Source organism: Chrysemys picta, chromosome 1 (genome assembly GCF_011386835.1).
Source record: "Chrysemys picta bellii isolate R12L10 chromosome 1, ASM1138683v2, whole genome shotgun sequence".
Taxonomy (NCBI): domain Eukaryota; kingdom Metazoa; phylum Chordata; order Testudines; family Emydidae; genus Chrysemys; species Chrysemys picta.
The window spans coordinates 307,030,102-307,051,842 of record NC_088791.1 but is presented as its reverse complement, the minus strand read 5'-3'; the positions used below and the strand labels follow the sequence as shown (position 1 = coordinate 307,051,842).

The window sequence follows — 21,741 nt, the reverse complement described above, 5'->3', positions numbered from 1 at the left end:
AATGCATTTTGACATTATCATGTTATATTGTGACAGTTATGTGTTTGTATTGTCAGCATCTGTTACATGGTTTTCAAAGTGACCGCTTTCTCTTATTTGCAGTCTGTCTAGCTATATTCTTTCATCATCCAGGCAGCCCTCTTGAAATTATGACGTTCAGATAAGGATAGAATTTGGCATTGTGCATTTCTTCATATGTGTTTTCCCCTCAAAATATATCTTTTAGTACACTTTTCAGGGTATTTTTAAAGAATGCCACAATAATATGCCAGTTACCCTTATTTGTATGCATACAAAAACACTAAACTAAAAGAATGTTATTTAAGTTGTAAAGTCAAGTACTTGAAAAGTAGGAAATGCCATGCTTAAGGTGGTCAGTGCAAAGTTGGTCAGAGTAAGCATTTACTACAGTGGTTTGCTTTGTCTAAATAAAGCATTTAATGAAGATTTTTCTTGTATTTCAAGGTTCAGTAATGTAATCAGAGCACATACTCGACTAGAATCAAGGTACAGTAATAGCTCTGGAGGATCTTATGATGATGATAAAAGTAAGTGCTGACATTCCATTTTATGCAATTTATTGGGTGTATTGGTGGGAAAGGAAATGTTTCTTGTGACTTGAAGAGAACACCTGATAAAGCTGTCTGTATAGTCTAGTCACAGCATAGGAAGCTATCATTCCAGTGGCTTATCTGTGTCACCTTGTTACCTTTAAACTGATGTTATAGATAATTCCTTTTGTTAGCTTAGGACTCAGAGAGCAGGGGTCTCAAACACACGAGGTTCTTTCGTGCGGCCTGCCAAGCTCCCCATGCCCGCACGCTCCCCACCCCCACCCCTCTGCCGACCCCGTGGCACCGCGAGCCCCGCACCACTCCCTGAAGCGGCTGGAACTATGTCCCTGCAGCCCTGGGTGTGGGGAGGGAGAGTAGAGGGCTCCGTGCTCTCGCTTCCAGGCACTGCCCTCCGCAGCTCCCGGAGCAGAGCGGAGCGGGGCCAGGGCAGGCAGGAAGGCCACGGTGCGCGGTGCTGCCACCCCGGAGCCACTCTAGGTAAGCGGCGCCGGGCCGGAGCCCGCCCTGCTGTCCGGAGCCCCCTGCCACATCCCACACCCTCCTGCACCCCAACTCTCTGCCCTGAGCCCCCTGCCACACCCTGCACCCCAACCCCCTGCTGCACCCCTCATCCCTCCTGCACCCCAACTCCCTGCTCTGAGCCCCCGCCGCAACCTGCAACCCGACCCCCTGCCGCACTCCTCACCCTTCCTGCACCCCACACCCCAATTCCCTGCCCTGAGCCCCCATCACACCCCGCACCCCTCCTGCACCCCCTGGGGGCAGGGAGGTGGCAGAGTTGGGGTGAGGACTTCGGGGAAGGGGCAGGAAGAGGCGGGGCAGGAGTGGGGCCTCATGGAAGGGGTGGAGTGGAGCGGGGCCGGGAGCATCAAGGGGTGGGTGTCAGTGATGCAGCCCTCAGGCCAATGCACTAGTCCTCATGCGGCCATCGTGGTCATTTGAGTTTGAGACCCTGCAGTAGAGCCTTTGCACAGGCAGAGCTTCATTGGAATGGGGGAAGTGAGATACCATATAAGCAGCAGTGCTTGGCTGGAGGCATTTTCACTTTGAAAATTATAACAGTTCTAGGTGCACTCTGGGGAACACACCGAGCATCAGGACTTGCCACATCAATATAACAAAAGTAACCAGCACTCTCCCTCAGTACCTGGAGATGGGGAGCTGGTCCAGGGACCCACCAAAACATGTCATGTCAGCAAATCATATCCCGTCCCTTCCATTCCCCACTACCTGCAACTTAATTATGGCTCCACGCTTGTGTTGGGCGAGAAGTAGAAAGGGCTCGCTGTTTCTGTCACCCCCGCACACCTACTCTGAACTGACCATAAATTGGCCCTTGGTATTTATTTAGTAAAGAGTATCAAGAAACACCTGGTATTTCAGTTATTTACTAAATTATGTTAGGTGTTTGGGAAGTCTGGTAGTATGAATTCGTTTTTGCAATGGACTGTGAAGAGGCTGATACTCTGATTTCATTTAAACCCTAAACTGCATCTTAGAAAGGCCAGTCCTTTATACAGATCCTTATTCCTGACTGATAGAAAAAAAAAACAAAGTCATATGGTGCAATGGCCCTGGTGGTATGTCTTAGTGTTAAATAGATCAATGATTTGGCTCTGGCCATACTGTACTGTCTGGTTCAACATGAATAGTTATTGTTCTGTATATTAAATAGATTATTCAATAATAATAAATCATAGCTATATAATGCTTTTCATGTGCAAAGCATTTGGCAAACATTAATTAATGATCACAAGTTTTATAAGGCAAATAAGTGATATTTCTGTATATTTATAGATAAATATCTTGTTTATTAATGTAACAACAGCTTCTCACTAAACCTAAACTAAATAGATATTTGAGAAGCTTAATAAATATTTTATCCCTATTGTAAGAATTGTATCACACTGAAGATGTTTTTCACATTCCTTATTTCCTCCTCTTAATTCAGCAGATTTAATTTTTGGCTTCTTCGTAGCATCACTCAGCAGGGCACTTGCTGGTTGTTACAAGAATGTGTCACTGCTAGGAGGCCCTGTACAACAGATGCCTTGCCATGGCAATTATGTTGGCTGAACTTTACTCTCATTTTTTAGGAGAGAGTCCATTGCTTGGTGTTTTGTGATCTGGATCCTAAGCTACTAAAAAATGACAAAAGGAATTCAGCTGCAGCCTATAAAATTCAGTGCTGCCTGCTTGGACTCTGTGTTACATTTTCAGCATAGTGAAGGAGGAATTGAACGTGCTTCACTTGTTATTGCAAACCCATGTCCTCTCGCCAAATATTCTAAACTGAATTTAGCATGCACATTGTTTTAGATACTAGATAATGAAACTATTTGGTTTTTAAGTCATTACAGACTAAAGCATGTTTTAATATTTTACCATGCAGATGATCCTGTTTCTCCATATACTAGCTGGCTGTTGAATATTGTGGAGACCAAACAGCCACAACCCTTGCCAATGCCTTACAATGGAGGATGCTGGGCACCACTTGTTGACTACCTCCCAGAAACTGTCACACCACGGGGACCCCTTCATAGGTGAGCAATATTGAAATAAGTCTCCACTAATTAGATAATCGGTCAACAATAATTGAATGGCTCCATTACCCTGCATTTAAGAAAAATCACACACATACATTTTACTGCTTCCCAACATTTCAGTGTTAAATCAAAAGGCCTTGCAATTCTAGTGCCTTGTTAAAACTGTAGCTTGTTTATTTTGCATGAGATCAAATGTACTGATAGGAATTGGATTAAAGCAACCATACCTGATTCACGGAAGCTGAACATTGTCTTCCCCAAACCTAACAGACTGTTATTTATAGCACTTTTTGTGCTATTCTAATTATGCTATACATATGCTAAAACTCCTCTTTTACATAATCTATATTGACATTAATAATATTATTTTCAATAATGGTGCTTAACAGCTAAATACAGTAACTTTAGGTATTGTGATATCTTTTTGACATTAATAACATTCAAAAGGAAGCTTAATTTGGAAAAATGCTGAGGATTTTGTGAGTCCTCCAGTATAGCTTTGTATCAATTCATTTTTCTTGCTATACATCCCATGTACTATCATAATTTATGGCAAAAGCTGGTCAATAGCACTTCTGTGACTGTCTTAATGATTTATCACTTCTTTTATCGTTATTAATGTTGTTTTTAGTATTGCTACTTCTTTAAATAGTGATTTGGGTGTAGAAACTCAGGACCTAGTAAGCGTTTGCAGTGACCAGTGGAGCCAGCCAGTGGGCAGGCTGCCTGCCTCTGCCAGTGGGCCTCAGTTCCCGTGAATCAAACCTGCTACATTCTAGTCCAGGGCCTCTTTTGAGTGCTGAATGGCCATCATGATGAACTGTACCAAACTGTATGATGGATTAGTAATGAAAACAAGAAGGGAAACTAGGATAAGACCATCAAACTAGTTTCACTTGGGATCCAAGTCAGGGTTTGAATTTCATTCCCCAGAGCTGAAAGGCTAGTGCATTAACCCATGTCTTCCCAATTCTCATATGATTACATAGCATATTACTGTTGTCCAGCTCCCAGAAAAAGTTTTTCAATTGATTTTGTGATTTCATTTATTAGGTGCAATATTGCTGTTATTTTCATGACTGAGATGGTAGTGGATCACAGTGTGAGAGAAGATTGGGCCCTTCACCTCCCTTTATTACTTCATGCTCTTTTCTTAGGTAAGACCAATACAACAGGAATTAAAACGTGGGTATACTCCAATACCATTAGTCAAACTGAAGCTGTGTTGTTAGCATTATTTTAAATATATTTTCTCTTTGCCTTCCCCTCCATAGCTATGTTTACGGCCGTCATTCATATTTTGTTACATCAGTTCTTGAAACTAAAATTAATCAGCTGGAATGTTGTGACTACAGCATTCCTTATCACACCTTGCAATACTCTGAATTTTTTGTGGCCTTTTTTCCCCCACTTTACTTTATTAGTTCATCATTTCAGGGTTCTCAGAAGCAGAAATGTTGAGCATACTAGAGAAATTAGGAAGTGTATAGGCATTATCCAATTCATGTGGTTGATACATACTTTCTGTAGGTCATTAGAATAGCTAGACATATGGAATGAATTCATAATAAGTGGTGGTCTCAGTCCAGTTCTCAGTGGATCAATGTCCACATTCTAAAACCCACCTTCATAATTGCAACTAATTTCCACCCTGATTGGTAGTCTCAGCATAGACAGCAAGGATTGAATAGCCATGGAGGCTGAGTTAGAAGATTATAGCACATTTATAGAACAATGGGGGAAGTGTCACTACCCATTATCTACCTATGTCTGTGGACCAAGAAAAGTACTTCTGGCTCCATTGCAGTCACTCTGGTACCTTTCACAAGCACTAACAACATGCAGAAAAAATCCAGAAAGAGAAATCAGAGTTTCATTAGAGGGCTATCCAGATTTAAAAGGATAGAATTCCTCTTTAATAAAATGGATGTCATGGTAAAATTACCATTCATGCCACTTTCCTCTCCTCTCTCTCTGGACTTGGCTACACTTGCAAGTTACAGCGCAATAAAGGAGCCCCGGGTGCACTAGCTCACTACCCGTCCACACTGACAAGGCACGCAGAGCACTCTGACTCCGCAGCTACAGCACTGCTGGTACTCCACCTCGGCGAGAGGAATAATGTTTGCTGCGCCTTGGCTACAATGCCCAGGCGTCAGTGTGAACGAGGTGTTGCGTTACTGCGCTCTGATCGGCCTCCTGAAACATCCCATAATCCCCTTAAGTCAAGTGGCCACTCTTGTCATTGTTTTGAACTCCTGTAGGAATGCGGAAATGCCCTTTCAAAGCTCCGTTTCTGACAACTGGCATGCAAGCCGTTACGGTGGAATGCTGTGCGTGAGAGAGAGAGGCGGGGGGAGGGGGAGGTCTGCTGCTGTTTGAACTTACAAGACAGCATGCTGACATGCTCTCAGCCCCCCAAAAACCCACTCTGTCTCCCCCCACATACACACAACACACTCCTGTCACACTCCACCCCACCCCTCCCATTTTAAAAGCACATTACAGTCACTTGCTGGGATAGTTGCCCATAATGCACCACTCCCAATGCCACTGCAAGTGCCGCAAATGTGGCCACGCCAGTGTGCTGTCAGCTGTCAGTGTGGACAGAGTGCAGCACTATCCTTAATGCGCTCTACGAAGGCTGGTGTAACTCAAAGCGCTCTACATCTGCAAGTGTAGCCATGCCCTTAGATGTCGAGACTACCATGAATGTCTATGCAACATATGGTGATTTTCATAGAATATTATATAAAATATCTATCTTTTGTATTATTCCCGAGCAATTTACGAAGACAGTCTTAAAATATGTTATAGGCAGCATCAAAATGTAGGTTTAAAAACAAAAATGGATTCATCTTTTCACACAGTTGGGAGCTGTCTCCCCAAATATAGTGAAAAGTTGCTGAAAGTAAAAAGACTCTGTAACATCAGTCTGGTGTGGACAAAACAAATAGTCAGCAACTGGTGAACTGATTGAACGGCTGATGAATTATAGTTGTAGCAGTTCTGAAAAACAGATGGGCCTTTTTAGTTAGAAATTTATTAGTAATCAAACTCAATTATGGGGGGGAAGGGAATAGCTCAGTGGTTTGAGCATTGGCCTGCTAAACCCACGGTTGTGAGTTCAGTCCTTAAGGGGGCCACTTAGGGATCTGGGGCAAAATCAGTACTTGGTCCTGCTAGTGAAGGCAGGGGGCTGGACTCAATGACCTTTCAGGGTCCCTTCCAGTTCTATGAGATAGGTATATCTCCATAGATTATTATTATTATTTATTAATTTGAGTCAATGAATCAATGAAGGGACTTGAGAATAGGAATAAAAACAATATGCAGCACAATGAAAGACTCTAGCCTTTTCATTTTGGTTGAGAGACAGTCAGTGTATATTAGCCATCACTGAGCAATGCAAGTAGATATTTGCAGAAATAGATTTCTGATATTACAAATGCATTTATCAAAATTTCTTTATCTTTTTTGTCAGGTAATATCTTAATATTACAGTATTTCATAAAGACTCACATTTAAATTAACTTTAAATCTTCAATTTTATTATGGTTTAGTTTCATTACATCTCTATAGATCCCCCTTGTGAGGGTGTAGGGAAGTAGTACTAAATGTGTTAGCCAGAGGTGTGAATGTGACTTGCATATGAAGAAATCATGTCATGCTGGAATGTGAGAATGCACATGGGAAGGAGTGTATGAGGGATATGATTGAGAAAGAAACTAGAGATATTTGGGCAGTTAAACTGAGCATGTACCTTTTCACATATTGGAAGGAATAGGAAAATATTTAAGTGAAGGGAATCTACTGTCGAAACATAGGTAAAGGATAGAATGGTCTGTAATATGGATAATGAAGGGGTTAAAAAGATTTTCTGTTAATTGAGTCCTTGTATAAGATGTTGGATGGACAGCACCAGTTACAGAAATCCTCTGTTTTTAACCACAGAGAGGCACTGTCAAATTGGCCAATATTGCTCTAGATCATTGATCGGCAACCTCTGGCACGTGGCTCGCCAGGGTAAGCACCCTGGGGGGCCGGGACGGTTTGTTTACCTGCCGTGTCCGCAGGTTCGGCTCCCACTGGCCGCGGTTCGCCATCCCAGGCCAATGGGGGCTGCGGAAAGCGGCGCATGCCGAGGGATGTGCTGGCCTCAGCTTCCCGCCACCCCCATTGGCCTGGAGCGGCGAACCACGGCCAGTGGGAGCCACGATCAGCCGAACCTGCGGATGCGGCAGATAAACAAACTGGCCCGGCCCGCCAGGGGCTTTCCCTGGCGAGCCGCGTGCCAGAGGTTGCCAACCCCTGCTCTAGATGTTCCACCTATGGGGTGAGAGGAAAGTTCCGTTTCCATGCCCATTCAGTTCTTGGCCTCTCTCCTTAACTCTGAAGGTTACCAACTGGTGCAGATTGTGGTGGTGGAGTAGGACTGTGCCCACCAATTCATTTCATATAGCTACCAAAGAGCTGTCAAATGGCAGTGGCTTTCAGGCACTATTAAACCAAGCATGTTCAGAGCAGCAACTTGCATCTATAGCTCATTCCTGAATATCTTGAAGGGTGGATGGGTGGGTGGAGATATTAATTCTTGGCAGCTGGAAAGAAAGGGAGGAAGGGAGGGAGCAAGGAAGAGAATAAGAGTAGTGGAATAGGGAATAGAAGCAAGGATGGAGAGGCTGGAGGAGGGTCCTAGCATATTGGTAGGTGGATGAACCAGAGAATCACAAGGTTCTAAAAGGATGGTCCACAGGAGTCAAAAGAACTGCTGGCTAACTGGCATACTAATAGCTGCTACAGTTTTGCAGGCCCCTCAAAGAGCAGACTGGCAAGTGTGCACAAGAGGCACATAACACAAAGGAGCAGTGTGCGGGGACTAAAAAGGCAGGATGCCAGGGAAGAGGAGATTCAGACAAGGAAGGAGCTGAGGAGACAGCCAGCTCTGTTATTCTGAGTTTGATCTCTCATGCCACCGTCTCAGGTGTTGAACCAGAACTAAGATGATAAATGAAAAAAATGCTTTGTCACAGTGAAGCAATACATTTTATACAAACTTGAATCATTTATGTTTATAGCTCGTGATCCTTTCATGTCTAGACCCTTAGTTCAAATCCAGCTCAGGCTACTAGTGACCAAAAGCTACCGCACCCCTTCACAACAACTCAAAACCCAGGACTAATTGTCAACCTGGCAATCTTACTAGGGAGTCTAAATACTGAATGTACACCTCTACCCCGATATAAAGCGCCCGATATAACATGAATTTGGATATAAAGCGGTAAAGCAGTGCTCCGGGGGGCGGGGCTGCGCACTCCGGCAGATCAAAGCAAGTTCGATATAATGCGATTTCACCTATAACGCGGTAAGATTTTTTGGCTCCCGAGGACAGCGTTATATTGGGGTAGAGGAGTACATGGACATTGGACTACCCTCTCATCTCTGGAGGTGGTCCCCCCATCTCAAGGTCTGGGCACTGCTACAGCTTATGATGTACTGTCTCAGTAGATGTAGAGAGGACTTTGGTCTGGCGCCTTTCTCAAGTACTAAATTCACACAAATATTTAAAGAAAAAACTGTGGGAACTGTGTCCTGAAGTACTGTATCTTCTGTTTGTTCTGTACTGTTGCCATGAACTGCCTTGGAATCTTTGTTATTTCTGGAATTTAAACTTGTTTATAATCACTTCATACTCAGTGATTGCTGTAACTCTTTCCTTCAGGTCTTGACCATTACCGCCCTGAGGTCTTTGAACACAGTAAAAAGCTACTGCTTCATCTTTTGATTGCATTGTCTTGCAACAGCCATTTTCAGGCCATTGCCTCAGTGCTTCTTCAGACCAGAGAGATGAATGAAACCAAGACTCTGACAATCCAACCAGCCTATCTACCTGAATTCCTGTATACAGGTAATCAAGTACACTTGGAAGAGACACTACACTATATTTTAAAAGTTTAAAATATTGGAACATAAGGGTTTCTTTCCTGATATACTGTAGTGTTATATTTTTTATGTACTATAGGCTGAATGATCAAAATGGGAAATCTGTACAGCAACCATTGATCTTAACTAAATGATGACTTACTATCAAAGTAGGAAAAGCCCCTTGCTATAAGGAAAAATTTATAATATCATTTTAGAAATGAATGTGCCAATTTTACATACCTGTAACTTTCTAAGGGCTTGTCTACACGGTGTGGCAATCTGCCCTATGTGCATGTGATTTCTAAAGCATATTAACATGCTGTGTATTAATTTGTCTGTGTAGATCCTGCTGGGGCGCACTAAAGGTTCCCCAGTTTACTTTAACATAGCGCTGTTTGAAACAGTGCGCACAGTGCATTAAAGCGCACTAGGAAAACTTTCATGTGCACTAGCTGGATCTGTATGGACCTATTAATGTGCAAAACATTAGAAATCACACCCTCATAATGTGTAGGGTTACCATATTTCAACAATCAAAAAAGAGGACACGGGGGAGCCCCGCCCTAGCCCCGCACCCACCCTGCCCCCATCCACTCCCTCCCACTTCCCGCCCCCTGACTGCCCCCCTCAGAATCTCCAATCCCTCCCCCCGCTCCTTGTCCCCTGACTGTCCCCTCTTGGGACCCGTGCCCCTAACTGCCCCCCAGGACCCACCCTCTACCTAAGCCTCCCTGCTCCTTGTCCCCTGACTGCCCCCTCCTGAGATCCCCCCACCCTAACTGTCCTCCTAGGACCTTTCCCCCTATCTGTCCCCTGACTGCCCTGACCTTTATCCACACCCCCACCCCCAGACAGACCCCCGGGACTCCCACGTCCATCCAACCACTCCCTGTACCCTGACTGCCCCCTCCAGAACCCCCAACCCATCTACCCCCCCTGCTCCCTATCCCCTGACTGCTCCGACCACTCTCCACACCACTGCCCTCTGACAAGCCCCCCCAGAACCTCCAATCCATCCAACCCCCCCCTACTCCCTGTCCCTTGCCTGCCCCCTCCAGAACCCCCCTGCCCCTTCTCCAACTCCCTGGCTCCCTTACCGAGCTGCTCAGCAGCACACTCCAGGGGGCATCTGGACACAGCCACAACTGGCTCAGAGGGCCTGGGGGTGGGGAGACTTCAGAAGACATTAATGGGGGGACCCCCCAAGGCCTCTAACCATCATCTGTCTGGGGCTTTATTTTTTTAAATCTTCCCCAAAATCTATCCCCCAGTGCCCAGCACCAGGCTGGGCACGGCTACTGCTGCCAGGCGTCCTTTCCATCGGTCAAGTACCCCGCAGTCACTCTGCCCCCGCTCCGTTCCAGCGAGGACACGACCAGAGCCCCGCGAGGAAACGGACACCTGGGCACCAGACAGGAGCTAAACTCTCTGTTTTCCCTGCTGCGGGGCGGTTCTCTCCCCCCTGCAAAAGCAGGTTAGAACAGCCGTGCCCCGGCTCTCCCCAGGGAGCAGCACGCTGGGCAGCAGGGGAGGGGGAGGAGGGAGGAGCTCTAGAGCTGCCGGTGGCCGCCTGGCCAGTGATTTTAAGCTGCAGGGGAGAGGAGGGGGGAAGGGGAGGAGAGGCTCTGGCTGCTAGAGCCCCGTGCTAGTGGCTCAATCCAGCCAGCCGCCCTATCACCCGCGCCGTGCTCTGCAAGGGGGGGGGGAATGCCAGACATTTTAAGATATTTACAAATTCCACCCCCCCCCCTCCCGGACACTATTTTTAACCTAAAAAGCCGGACATGTCCGGGAGAATCCGGACGAATGGTAACCCTAATAATGTGCATTACCCCACTGTGTAGACAAGCCCTAACACTCTGAGACAGAACTCTGTTAGAAATGGAACTTTAACCTAAGTAAATAATATATGATTGCAGCACAAGAAAAGCAAAGGAATTAACATGGTTAGGAATGATATATCCACCTCAAAAGTTCCAATTAAACCTTTCCTTCAATTCTGTAGAGCTCCAATATAAAGTACTCCCTCCAACACCACCTATCTCTTACTGACCATGAACACACTTCCTCCCTTGGCTGAAATCCATTTCTGGTTTCAGCAGGTCTGCCAATCTCGGCTAGGATGGCTGCTCTGCTAACTTTTTACAAATGCAAGGACTTTTATGGGGTTGGGTGGGGACAAAGCTTGATGAAAGTAGCTGGACAGATTTTAGGCTGTTGTGACGTGTTACTAAATATAAGGAGACAGTTGGGAGCTGAGGGAGTCACAGTGCCTGTTTAGAATTGTGTAGATAAGATTGGAGTTCAGGAAGAAGGCTGAATACAGTCAAAGAAAAAAGAGAAAAATATGATTGTGATAGAAGGAAGGGAGAAGGAAAGAGGAATGATCTTGGCCTAAGTGTCACTTCTGATTCTAGTAAAATAGCAGAATGCATATGAAGAGAGAGAATCTTGAAACTCTTAGATGGTAACAGAACCAAGAGCAATAAAGCGGTGTGAGTTTATAAACGATAAAGAGATGATAAATTGCTTTTTTGGTAGAACTACAGAACTAATGGATGAAGAGAAGGCAGTAAATACAGTGTATTGAGGGGCGAATTATGCCTATGGGGTACAGCCCTGATTAAGGGCCATGCAGAAGTGCATCAATCCAAGAGTAGCTTGGACACAGGGATTGTACCTCGTAGATCCCCTGAGCTGTCCTTGAGTTTCTCACTGTGCAGGTTTACATCGTCCTTTCAGAGGACAGCCTGATTCCCCCACAGTGTGTTTAGAGAGCAATCCTCTGGCCAGTTGAAGATGGAAATGGGTATTTTTTTGCCTAAATATTTGTACTTGCCAGAAGCACTGAGGAGTCCAAAAGGACCTCAAGGCCATAACCCAACTTAACATTCTTAGGGCAGAAGTTCTCAATGTTCCTGAAAAGGTATGTTCTTCACACGTCTCACTTCCTGCCTCAGTGCATGTCATCCAGGTGCTGATTTCAATTAGTCAGTAAGAAACCTGGAAGATAGTGCTGTTTACATTTGATATAAACGAGATAGAGGGTGTTATCTGCATACTGCAAATGCCTCAGTCTATGTTGTCTCAAAAGGTCTTCCAATGGCTTGATATAGACGTTGAATAATGGGGAGGAGAGAACTGATGCCTTTTTGGATTCTGCAAGTGGGGGCTTGGGAAGTGGAAGAGCAGTTATACGTATTGGTCCTGCTAATCTTCGACAATAGATTAGAAGTGAGTTTACAATGAGATGTGGCAGAAGAAAGGCCAGTGCAGTTTTGGGCCATGTACACAAAGGCACCAAGTCACTGACAGGAAGATAAAAGTCTGTCTTCTATATGGCTCTGGTAAGACCATATCTGGAATATCAAATTTAATTCTGGGCACCTTGTTACCAAAAAGATAGTAACAGATCTGGGGGCTAGTTCAAAGAATATCAGCCAGGAAAATGGAGAGATTGATTTATGAGGAAAAAATATTAAAAGTGATAAATATTTATAACTTGGCCAAACAACAATAAAGCTGGGAGATAAGAATACATGTATTTGAAAGGTAAACAACGAGGATGGAGAAGTATTATTTAGGGTGGTGAAAGAGATAAAAATAAGAAAGGGAATCTTGGAGCTGAATAGCAAAAAACGTATTCAATGTGAGAAGCACTAGGCTATATAATAGTCTCCCATGGGAAATGGTAGAAACCTCCTTGTTGGTACATTTAAAATTAGACTGGGCAGGAGACTAGAAAATTCATTTTGAGGAGCATTTTGTTTAGTTTATCAATTTGTTCCCAAACCTCCTCTAATGACACCTCAATCCTGGACAGTTCCTCAGATTTGTCACCTAAAAAGATGGCTCAGGTTTGGGAATCTCCCTCACATCCTCAACCATGAAGACTGATGTAAAGAATTCATTTATTTTCTCCGCAATGGCATTATCGTCCTTGAGTGCTCCGTTAGCATTTCAATCGTCCAGTGGCCCCATTGGTTGTTTAGCAGGATTCCTGCTTCTGATGTACTTAAAAAAAAAATTGCTATTACTTTTTGAGTCTTTGGCTAGCAGTTCTTCAAAATCTTTTTTGGCCTTCCTAATTATATTTCTACACTTCATTTGCCCGAGTTTATGCTCCTTTCTATTTTTCTCATTAGGATTTAATTTCCACTTTTTAAAAAGGATGCCTTTTTTGCTTCTCACTGCTTCTTTTATTTTGTTGTTTAGCCATGGTGGCTCATTTTTGGTTCTCTTACTGTGATTTTTAATTTGGGGTATACATTTAAGTTGAGTTCTATTGTGGTGTCTTTAAAAAGTTTCCATGAAGCTTTCAGGGATTTTACTTTTGGCACTGTACCTTTTAATTTCTGTTTAACTAACCTCCTCATTTTGGTTTAGTTCCCCTTTCTGAAATTAAATGCTACAGTGTTGGGCCATTGTGGTGTCTTCCGCACCACAGGGATGTTAAATTTAATTATATTATGGTCGCTATTACCAAGTGGTCCAGCTATATTCACCTCTTGGACCAGATCCTATGCTCCATTTAGCACTAAATCAAGAATTGCCTCTCCTCTTGTGGGTTCCAGGATTAGCTGCTCCCAGAAGCAGTCATTTAAGGTGTCAAGAAACTTTATCTCTGCATCCCTTCCTGAGGTGATATGCACCCAGTCAATATGGAGATAGTTGAAATCCCCCATTATTATTGAGGTTTTTTTATTTTAATAGCCTCTCTAATCTCTCTGAGCATTTCACAGTCAGTATCACCATCCTGGTCAGGTGGTTGGTAGTATATCCCTAGTGCCATATTCTTATTATTCAAGCGTGGATTTACTATCCATAGAGATTCTGTGGTACAATTTGGTTCATTTAAGATTTTTACTTCATTTGATTCTATGCTTTCTTTCACATATAGTGCAACTCCCCTATCAGCACGACCTGTTCTGTCCTTCTGATATATTTTGTACCCTGGTATTACTGTGTCCCATTGATTATCCTCATTCCACCAAGTTTCTGTGATGCCCATTATATCAATATCCTCATTTAATATGAGGCACTCTATTTTGCCCATTTTATTATTTAGACTTCTAGCATTGGTATATAAGCACTTTAAAAACTTGTCATTTTTTAGCTGTCTGCCATTACATGATGTAATTGAATGGGACTTCTTTTCTTTTGACTGTTTCTCATCAGATTCTACCTGTATTTTATCATCTTCCATCCTCGCCTCCTTATTAGGACATAGGCAATATCCATTTATAGATCCTCCCCTAAGCGATGTCCGAACTACGTGCTCTTCCGCATCTGTCAGCTTTCCCCCAGCCCTTAGTTTAAAAACTACTCTATGACCTTTTTAATTTTAAATGCCAGCAATCTGGTTCCATTTTGGTTTAGGTGGAGCCCATCCTTCCTGTATAGGCTCCCCCTTTCCCAAAAGTTTCCCCAGCTCCTAATAAATCTAAACCCCTCTTTCCTACACCATCGTTTCATCCACACATTGAGACCCTGCAGTTCTGCCTGTCTAACTGGCTCTGCGCGTGGAACTGAAAGCATTTCAGAGAATGCTACCTTGGAAAAGAGAAACAAAGCTCTGCAAGTTTTTGGACAAGCTTCAGGTACTTTGTCTCCATAATTTGGATACTTATCTGAACCTATTGAAGTTTATCTGTCACTAATCACTATAGGATTTTTTGACTAAAATAAAAATAGACATGATGGGGAAAGGAGGCAGAAAATAATCTATTGAATGTGCAATAGAGCATAACAATCCAAAGGCCATTCTGCCCTCTGCCCTGGAACACAGTCCATGGATTCTTATTCAGTGCTTTGAAGGGAAACAATCACATAGTTTAAAAAGGTCACAGACATGATTTTTTTTTTAAAAGAGCAATAACATAGATTCAAATTCTCACTCAAAATTTTTTTTATTAAAATTAAGGTTGTTTTTAACCCTACTTATGAAATTTGAATAGTGCATAACTTCATGCGCAGTAGAAGCTTAAAGAAAATTACTTTAGAACTTTGATCTTTTGACCTTCAATCAGTTGCTTTGGTGCATGGCCAGAACAAATGAAGATTGATGGATTTCATTTTTTTTATCAGAGACCTTTAGGAGAATGCCAATAGTAATGGTAAACAACATTTTTTGCATAATTCAGGATTATTTATTCCACTTAAATGTTTCAGATATTTCATTGCAAAACTTTATCGTAATTCAGGACAAAAATATTAAATCAAATGATTTATATGCCCATTATTTACCTTCAACAGCAGTGAAAAACGTATTTCCTTCCCAAACTGTGTGAAAATCCTTCTTTCTGTTGTATGTTCACAAACTGTTAAACCTATACAATAAACTATTAAATTTAAATTACATTTTCATTTTCCCCTAAGATTCACATGAGTTTTCCCACCTTTGATATCCCATGTCAAGGCCTCTTTTGTGGCCATGGTGAACTGCGTAGAACTCCCTTTTGAGTTGAAATGCTTTTTAATCAGCTAATGTTGAGGAGTTGCTGTTTGGCTGAGGAAAGCAATTCAGATACAGTCAGTATGCTACATGGTGCAGTAGCTAGAACATAGAATCTGAAATGAAGACACCTGGCTTCTAATTTGATCTCTGAAACTGACTCTCTGAGAGACAAAGTGAATGAGGTAATACCTTGCATTGGACTGTGTGTTAGTGAATGAGACAAGCTTTCAGAGCTTACAGAGAGCTCTTCTTCAGGTCTGGGAAAAGCACTCAGGGCTAGTCTACACTGGCAACGCTAAAGCGAGAAAGTTGCAGTGCCATAAATGGCCAGTGTAGACAACCCCTCAGAGTGTCAGAGCTAAACACAAGGTGGAGCAAACTGTTTAGCACAAGAAGTTAAGATGTTGTAAGAAACCGTTCCAGGTGAAGTAGGCAGTTAACACCTCTGCTGTCGCCGGACAAAGGAGGGTTAAATAAGGATGAATGAAGATAATATCACCTACTTCACTCTGTTTTATGAACTTAAGACCCCATCTTACATTTTTTGCAAACCTTATTCAACATCAGACCAGCCTGGATTAATGAATTAGACTTTTGCCTAGGTTTAGCCTGATTGTAGACATATTTTAACATTATTTAAATGTAATACAGTTTACAAAAAGATGTTACTTCTGAATGTAACCTGTGAAACACTTATTTTACAGATACGATACCTATAGTGCAGAAATTTTTTGACTTTTGTATTAGTAATTTTTTTATTGCGTTCTGAAGATTTGAAAGTGTAATGTCACCAGTTTTTCACTCTTGCTATAGGTTTTTGCATTTTGCTTATATTTTCTGCTTCCAAGTGAAAGTTTTCAGCAGCTTACTGTTTAAAAGAGGTGTTTGTCCTATTCTTTCATCTGAAATGCTGACGTAAGTGGTGCATTCCATCTTTATCTTCTCCGCTGCTGCTTCCAGGTGGTTTTGACTTTCTACGGGAGTACCAGTCATCACCAGTGCCAGATTCTGGTTTAAGCTCCAGCTCTACCTCCTCAAGTATCAGTCTAGGAGGCAGCAGTGGAAATCTCCCACAGATTACCCAAGAGGTGGAGGACATGGACACAGCTCCTGAAACAGATGAAAAGGCAAACAAATTAATTGAATTTCTGACTACCAGGTAATCCAAGATAAGGAGAGGTTACTATCCTATAATATTATGCTGATGACAGAACTCATGAAATAGGACAATTTTATTGCTATAAAGGAGACAGCAGTTGTGAGGGGCCACAGTGAGCCTAGCTTTAATTACTGAATAGGGCTGGCACATCCTAGGCTTATTCTGTTGAAAAATTTAGGGCCTGATTCTCATTTACATTAAGACCCCTTTACACTGCCCCGGCAAAGTGTCTGGAAGCCTAAGTCTAGCCAGTTGAAGAGCAGCTACAGAGTGACTTTGCATTTCATTTTTCCATCAAGAAGTGTAGTTCTTAACTGACAGCAAAAGAAGAGCTGGTATTAAGTGCGGAAAGGATTTAAGTGACATGTGATCATTATAAACTGGCAAAATCCAGTGTAATACGTGATTTTGTTAGGTCTTAAAACTCATTTTATTTAACTTTGTTAATTTTCTAAACTGATAATATTACTGTCTACTTGGTGAACTTATATTTGAAATGATGTTTCTTTCTCACATCTTACCTGATTTTTTTAAAAGGAAATAGTTTTGGAAAGTCTTTCTAATCACAGTTAACCAGTATTTTACCAAGGAAAACATCCAGTTCATTACAGCATAAGCAAAGGCTTTTTGGTGTATTAGTCCTCTGGTGGGGCTTTTTGATATTTGCACTTAGCATTTTGAATAAGTAACAAATCTAGCACAGACAGTTGTCTTTTCAATATCAGGCAAGTTCTCTCTTTCAACCTATTTTTCTTCTCCGTGCTTAGTTGTTGACAATTCCACTGACTTTTTTTAACCTTGAGAAGTCAGGAGATAGGCAAGAAGAATAAGAACAAAAATCCTGTTCAGCCACACACCATGTACTGTGCATCCAATTAATTAAATTCAGGACTTGTGTTGCTAAGAAATTTACACCCAAGGGGTTGCAGCCAGAAGTAAGACCTTAGGGACAATGTTGGCAACATCTTTTGAATTCTTTAATGTCCACGCTATGCAGATCCGATATGACTGGAGCTACAGAAGGAGCATTGCAGGGCTGGGTCAGAGGCTGTTTATGAATTTTTACTTGGTAGTCCTTCAATTCCCTACATACTCCTCCTAGGGATTAATCATGGCCCTGGCACAAGTTTGTAGGAGCAGCTGGGTGGGGTTTGTTCACACCCTCCTGGGCTAGAATACAGCCCACGTTAACACTGTTCATGCAGCATTAACACATACCCCTGTTTGCACAGAAGGTGATTGGCACAGAGTTGAACCCAATAGTTGTCCTAGGCACACTTGAGAAGTCTACTTTTGGAAAACAGTCACCATGCTTAAGGGCCTTGTCTACACATAAAAGCTGTACCATTATTATCATACCAGAATATTTAAAACAGTACAACGTCCCTAGGGTGGATACAGTTACACTGTTGTAAATGTGTTTATACTGGTGTTTAGAGAGACAAGGTGGGTGAGGTAATATCTTCAGAGACCTGAGGAAGAGCTCTGTGTAAGCTCAAAAGCTTGTTTCTCTCCTGACAGAAGTTAGTCCAATAAAAGATATTACCTCACCCACCTTGTCTCTCTAATATCCTGGGACCGACATAGCTACAATAACACAGCATACTTATATAGGTATAGCTTACTCATGTATACCACACTCGGGGCTGTACCACTTTAACTGTTTTGGTAATAAATCACATCCCTAACCAAAATAGCTGTACTAGTATAAAAGCTCTGTGTAGGCCAGGCTTAATGGTAAAATCCTGAAATCCTGATTTATGCAAAACTCCTATTGACTTTAATGGAAATTTTGTCTGCATCAGGACAAAAGCCTGAAATCCTAGGTTTGCCTTAAAAATTCTTGCAAATTCCCATTACCCAAATTATTTGCAACTACTACACTGCATTTTTAGTTTTATTTGTGTTTGATACATAGCATTGTTCAGCCTGGCACAGTAAATGCATTAAGTAATGCTGTGTAATTATGTCATCTAATAAGATTTTCTTCAAGTTGTAATATAAATTGAACTTTACCAATCAAATGTCTGATTAAATCAAGTTATGTACTCAATAGTAAATGTGCTTTTAAACTGAAAATTATTCCTTATTTTGATACTTATTATTTATTTGTATTATGGTAGTGCATAGGGACCTCAGTCATAGACCAGGATCCCAACATATTAAGTGCTGGACATAGTCAGAACAAAAAAATGGTAAATTCCTTGGTGAAGGGACAAGCTAAACATAAAACAAGATATTGAGTTCCAGCTTTCATCAATCTCTGTGTCTGCATCTGTCAGTTTCAAAACTCATGCTGAGTAGGCCTTCAGCAAGAGTTGTAGCCATCAAGATTAACACCACTAAGCCTTCTCTACACTAAGGAATTTACCACCAAAAATGCCCACTATTTTTATCACCAGTAGGAGCCTTAATGTAGATCAGGTTCTTGTGGATAAACCTTTTTTAAAAAATCTCTTTTCAGCAGTACTAAAAACACCAGAAGCTACCTGAGCATTGTCTATACTATGGTTCCCATAGTGGTAGATAGCACCAGTGGGGTTTTGTTTATTTTATTTTATTTTTTGTAAAATTCCTCAGTGTAAAAGATGGCCTTACATTTAGAAAAAGGAAAGTAGAGCAGTGCCCTGAAATGATCAGTCATTTATAACGTTATGCCAGTACTACATTTTGAATTGGAAATCTTTGTAAAGTTAAAGTGTAATAGTAGTTGTATGTTCATAAATTTATGTTCAATCACATGTTTTCCAGCAAATTGTTCTGCCTGTCTCCTTTTGAATGTACAGTATAATAATTTTTAAAATTACTTAAATTTATTTCAACTGCTTCAAAGAAATACACATTTTGCTACATTTTTCTTCTCTTTAAGGGCATTTGGTCCACTCTGGTGCCATGAAGATATCACACCCAAGAACCAGAATACAAAGAGTGCTGATCAACTTACTAATTTTCTGAGACATGTTGTGTCTGTATTTAAAGATTCCAAGTCAGGTATTGAAACTTTTTTTCCTTGATTGTACTGTAGTTAAAACCCTCGTCTAGTGGACAAGTCCCTAGTGTTTGCTTAGAGAACGTGCCTTTTAATGCCAGTTTCTTTGCTCCTGAATGGCTGATACAGGAGCTTGCTTGTGCAACAGTGCCCTCTGTTTTGTGAAAGTAATAATTTCATAATGATTCTTTTTTCTTTGTTCTTTCTTACAGTATTTTATGTGCGAGGGTTAAAAGTTTTAAAGCAATTTTGTTTTCGTAACTTGTTTCAAGTTATTCTTTTCATATAATCTGATTACACTATGTGACTTTAATTGGATTCAAATATGTTTGGTGCAAATAAATACTTTCAAATTAATTTTAAATAACTTTGTTTCCTTTTGTAGGAAGTTAAAGTTCATATTCTTTTAATGCTCTTGTCATTTCATTTTATTATATTCCTGAAGAGATTACTACAGATTGCTCCATTTGATCAGTGAAAAGTATATATTCTTCTTTAGTTTATTTAGCCCACAGTAAACTTTTATCCTGTGATCTTTTTTTCATTAGATCCATATGCTGAAGCATTGGGTGTCCTATGTAGGACATATATCATATTACGTACTTGCTAGAAAAATACCATCTTAGATGGTTTTAGCATGCACTCACAGTACAATCAATTCTTCTAAACCATCACTGATGGTTGATTTTGACTGTTCTATTTGATAAAAAAGGGAAAAACTCCACCTCTTATTTGTAAAATAGACTGGAGATATTAAGCAATCTTCTCAACAAGCAAAATGTTCTGTGTTCATTTAATTTGACAATTATAGTTTATTTTTAATTATTTATTATGGGATTTCATAGTAAATTAGTAATACTAAATAGTATTTTGAAAAGTAATGAAAACTCACTTGTTATTAGTAGAGCAGAGAGCAACATAGTGTGCAATTAGAACCTGAACCAAATTCCATTGAAGTTAATGGAAAGACTCCTGATTTCCAGTGAGCTTTGGACCAGGCCCTAAGATTCCAATTCAGGAAAGTACTTAGGCATGTGCTTAACTGCTTTCCCTAATCAGGGCTACTGTACTTGCATTTAGCAAGGTATTTATATAGCATATTTATATAGAATTTTACATCTTCCAGGCACAGTATGAACATTAACTAGCTAATCCTCACAACAACCGTATGAAGGAGATAAGAACTGATATTCCCATTTTACAGCTGAAAATATTGAAATTATTATTATTGTTGCTGTTATTTATGTTACTGTAGTGCCTTGGAGTCCAAGTCATGGACCAGGACCCCATTTCGCTAGGTGCTATACAAACACAGAACAAAAAAACAGTTCCTTTCCCAAGGAGCTTACAAGTTAGGTGATTTGCCATGGCCACACACTGAGTCAGTGGCCACAATTAGAATGTGTTCATTACTAAAGCTGTTTGGAAATGCTCATTTGTTGAAAGCAAAATGTTTTTGCGGAAACATGTTGCCTTTGAGAAAAATTTATAGGAACCCCCCCCCCCCCCCCCCCCTGAGAAAAAGCATTTCACTAAGGAAAGTTTTGACTTTTTTGGAATGGAATGTTTCAATTTTCTCTTTCAAAACAACCTTTTCCCCCCAATTTTTTATATTATGAAATATAATATAAAGTGAAAAAGTAAAAATTGAAATTAATCATTTAGATTTTGTCAAAATGAAACATTTCAATTGATCCCAATTTTTTTTTTCCAGAATTTCAATTCATGGGAAATTTTGAAATCTTTTGGTTTTGTTTTGTTCTGGAATGGAAGAAATTTTGAAATCACACAACTACAAGTTCCCATGCAGTTCTACTCACTACAACTAGACCATTCTGCCCTTTGTTTTTAATTCAGTGCAGATTTTATTTCTTAATGTTAAGGTATCAGGTTAAATGCAGTATACTGTCTTTACCTAGTAGACTACTACCAATTTTATATACTGTATTGTCCAGTAATAAGAATTGTTCACTTATTTGTAAAGAAGGTTCTAGTGGTTCTTTCATAAATTAATATACCTTAAAAATGGCCAAAACTTTTTGAAAAGCTAGGGAATTGGTCCGCTAAAGGTTTCAACTGTAAAGTAACTT

General features: G+C 41.2%; 2 protein-coding genes across 16 annotated transcripts in view; one reads left to right on the top strand and one right to left on the bottom strand.

Moving 5' to 3' along the window:
* The window catches only part of N4BP2L2 (NEDD4 binding protein 2 like 2), a 667,270-nt gene that overhangs the window by 307,457 nt on the left and 338,072 nt on the right, over positions 1 to 21,741 (bottom strand). The gene's annotated exons all lie outside the window — the stretch shown is intronic.
* FRY (FRY microtubule binding protein) overlaps positions 1 to 21,741 on the top strand; it is a 402,818-nt gene that overhangs the window by 299,479 nt on the left and 81,598 nt on the right. For all 11 annotated transcript variants that reach the window (XM_065594453.1, XM_065594448.1, XM_065594426.1 and 8 more), the window contains 6 exons: positions 466 to 548; positions 2,968 to 3,118; positions 4,175 to 4,278; positions 8,844 to 9,029; positions 16,464 to 16,662; positions 19,532 to 19,653. In XM_065594453.1, the coding sequence (XP_065450525.1) occupies positions 466 to 548; positions 2,968 to 3,118; positions 4,175 to 4,278; positions 8,844 to 9,029; positions 16,464 to 16,662; positions 19,532 to 19,653 (845 nt within the window). The remainder of the gene's footprint in view (positions 1 to 465; positions 549 to 2,967; positions 3,119 to 4,174; positions 4,279 to 8,843; positions 9,030 to 16,463; positions 16,663 to 19,531; positions 19,654 to 21,741) is intronic.